This window comes from Manacus vitellinus, unplaced genomic scaffold (genome assembly GCF_001715985.3).
Source record: "Manacus vitellinus isolate BGI_N305 unplaced genomic scaffold, ASM171598v3 scaffold_14_pilon, whole genome shotgun sequence".
In the NCBI taxonomy this organism is placed as follows: Eukaryota; Metazoa; Chordata; class Aves; order Passeriformes; family Pipridae; genus Manacus; species Manacus vitellinus.
The window spans coordinates 16,289,524-16,292,070 of record NW_021939063.1 but is presented as its reverse complement, the minus strand read 5'-3'; the positions used below and the strand labels follow the sequence as shown (position 1 = coordinate 16,292,070).

Sequence of the window (2,547 nt, the reverse complement as noted above, 5' to 3'; positions counted from 1 at the left end):
GTGGCCTGGAACGTGCCCACCCAGGAATGCAAGCCCCGCTACCAGGTGGAGTTTGACTTCAGCATCTTCGATCTGGACGCCTCCCCCAACGAGGGCTTTGTGCGGCAGGACCTCACCATCTTCTACAAGGAGCGCCTGGGGCTCTACCCCTACTACACCCGCGAGGGTGTGCCCGTCAATGGCGGTGTCCCTCAAAACAGCAACCTGCCAGAGCACCTGGCCCGCCTTGAGGGCGGCATCACCAAGTACATCCAGTCGCCCACCAAGGAAGGGCTGGCCGTCATTGACTGGGAGGAGTGGCGGCCTGTCTGGGCTCGCAACTGGAAGCCCAAGGACATCTACCGGGAGGTGTCACAGAGTCTAGTGTTAGAGCGTAACAAGGACTGGCCCCCCGAGAAGGTGAACAAGCAGGCAGTGTTTGAGTTTGAGTCGGCTGCCCAGGAGTTCATGGTGAAGACCCTGCGTAAGGCCAAGAGCATCCGACCCAAGCAGCTCTGGGGGTTCTACCTCTTCCCTGACTGCTACAACCATGACTACAGCAAGAACAAGGAAAGCTACACTGGGCAGTGCCCAGACGTGGAGAAGACCCGCAATGACCAGCTGGTGTGGCTCTGGAAGGAGAGCACAGCGCTCTACCCCTCCATCTACCTCGACCCACTCCTGGACTCCACTCCCAACATCCGCAAGTTCGTGCGGGCACGGGTGATGGAGGCCATACGCATCTCCCAGCAGCACCACGACAACTACTCCCTACCTGTCTTTGTCTACACCCGGCCCACCTTCATCCGCAAGCTGAATGTGCTCAGCCAGGTAGGGCTGCACCACAGGGACATCCTTATCCCACGCCCTGGGCATCTGGGCTTTGGGGTCAGCTGAGGTGGTTCTGCTGCCAGTGTTCCATCTTGCTTCCCTGGAGCAGAGTGACTCTGGAGACTGGTGTCTGCCCTCATGGTGCTACCATGGCTGTCTCCATATGGGGTGGGGAGCAGCACCCTTTGGCATGTGGCTGGCCCCAGGAAGCAGGAGGGGTGCCCAGCCCTGCTTCCTTCCCTTCAAGGGGTGTCACTGTGGGAGACCCCCTCAGCTCAGCCCCTCTGTGGCTGGATGATAGGATGCCACAAACTGCTTCCATTAGGTATGGGGTGTCTGGCAGGACTGGCACCAATGGTCACCATTGCCAGAGAAGTCCCTGGGAGGTACTGCAAGACTCACAGGTCCTGGCAGCCACAGGACCCTGGGGTATGTGAGCTCACAGCCCCTGTGCTGTGCTGGCTTAACCCCTGAGGAGGAGGGCAGTGTTGGGAAGTCTTGTCCCCAAGGAGCTGGGACAGTCCCCTCTCCCCGTGGCTTTGAAGCAGGGGTGGGTCTTGCCTCCTCGGCGCTGCAGTGGACGCTTTGGAGCACACTGTGCTGGGAGTGTGGGTGCTGTGTGGGGTCTGTGGGCACTAACCAGGCTCTGTCCCCACAGCTGGACCTGATCTCCACCGTCGGAGAGAGTGCAGCACTGGGTGCAGCCGGGGCCATTTTCTGGGGTGATGCAGATGATGCCAAAAACCGGGTAGGTTTGGGGTCTGCATGGGAGGTAGATGATGGGTGAAGGGCTCACCTGCCCCCAGAGGAGGACCAGCGGCTGAGCTGTCCTCTCCATCTGAGGTGCTTCTCTCCCTGTGTCACACGAACACGCCCCTGGTGCTCCCTTTCCCCTAGGAGTTGTGTCAGACTTTGAAGAACTACCTGGAGGGGGACCTGGGGCGCTACATCGTGAATGTCTCGACAGCGGCAGAGCTCTGCAGCACAACACTGTGCCAGGGCCAGGGACGCTGCCTGCGCCAGGACAGCACTGCTGATGTCTTCCTCCACCTCAACTCTACCAACTTCCAGCTGCGGCGCCGGGATGCAGACCACCCCAAGCACCCCCTCTTCTGGGTCGAGGGCCAGCTATCCTCTGCTGACATCCTCTTCCTACGGACCCACTTTCACTGCCACTGCTACCAGGGCTGGCAGGGCAGTAGCTGCCAGACGCCCACTGGCCCTGGCAATAATGCCCCTGGGCCCCTGGCACCACTAGGACTTGTGGTGCTGTTGCTGCTTGCAAGCTGGTGCTAACCCCCCCTGGACTGAGCTGCCCCTTTTTGTGGTGTAGGGGCCTATTTAAGATATCACTACCCTGCCTGGGAGGCAGCTTGTTATGAGGGCTGCCCCTCACTGTGAGGGGCAGAGCTGTGTTGCCCCATCTCTGCCCTCCCTGTTGCAATGGGGATGGAGGGAGGAGGGGGGCCCCTCTCCTGTTGTAAAGAGAGGGATGGGGGCAAGAGGGACATGGGGGTGGGGAGTGGGTTCTGTGTGGTGCTGAGCCCCTGTGTGCTGCCCCACACTCAAGTGCTTTACCTCGAATAAAGCTGGTCAGAGGGAGAGGTGTGGGCTGATTTGGGGCGGGGGGGAGGCCACGGGTCACCCGACTGCCAGACATGGCCACCATGGGGTGGGAGCGCTGGCGGTGGGTGTGCAGCTCGGGAGAGGCACTGCAGGGTGGGAGCTCTCCCGCTG

The 2,547-nt window shown here is 61.0% G+C and overlaps 1 protein-coding gene across 1 annotated transcript; it reads left to right on the top strand.

Annotated features, from left to right (window-relative positions):
- Positions 1-6: 6 nt before the first annotated feature.
- On the top strand, positions 7-2,402 carry HYAL2 (hyaluronidase 2; the record flags this gene model as incomplete). Its single annotated transcript, XM_029958269.1, has 3 exons — positions 7-810; positions 1,469-1,558; positions 1,708-2,402. Coding segments are annotated over 3 exons (1,293 nt in total), but the record flags the coding sequence as incomplete, so codon positions are not given.
- Between the last annotated feature and the right edge of the window lie 145 nt (positions 2,403-2,547).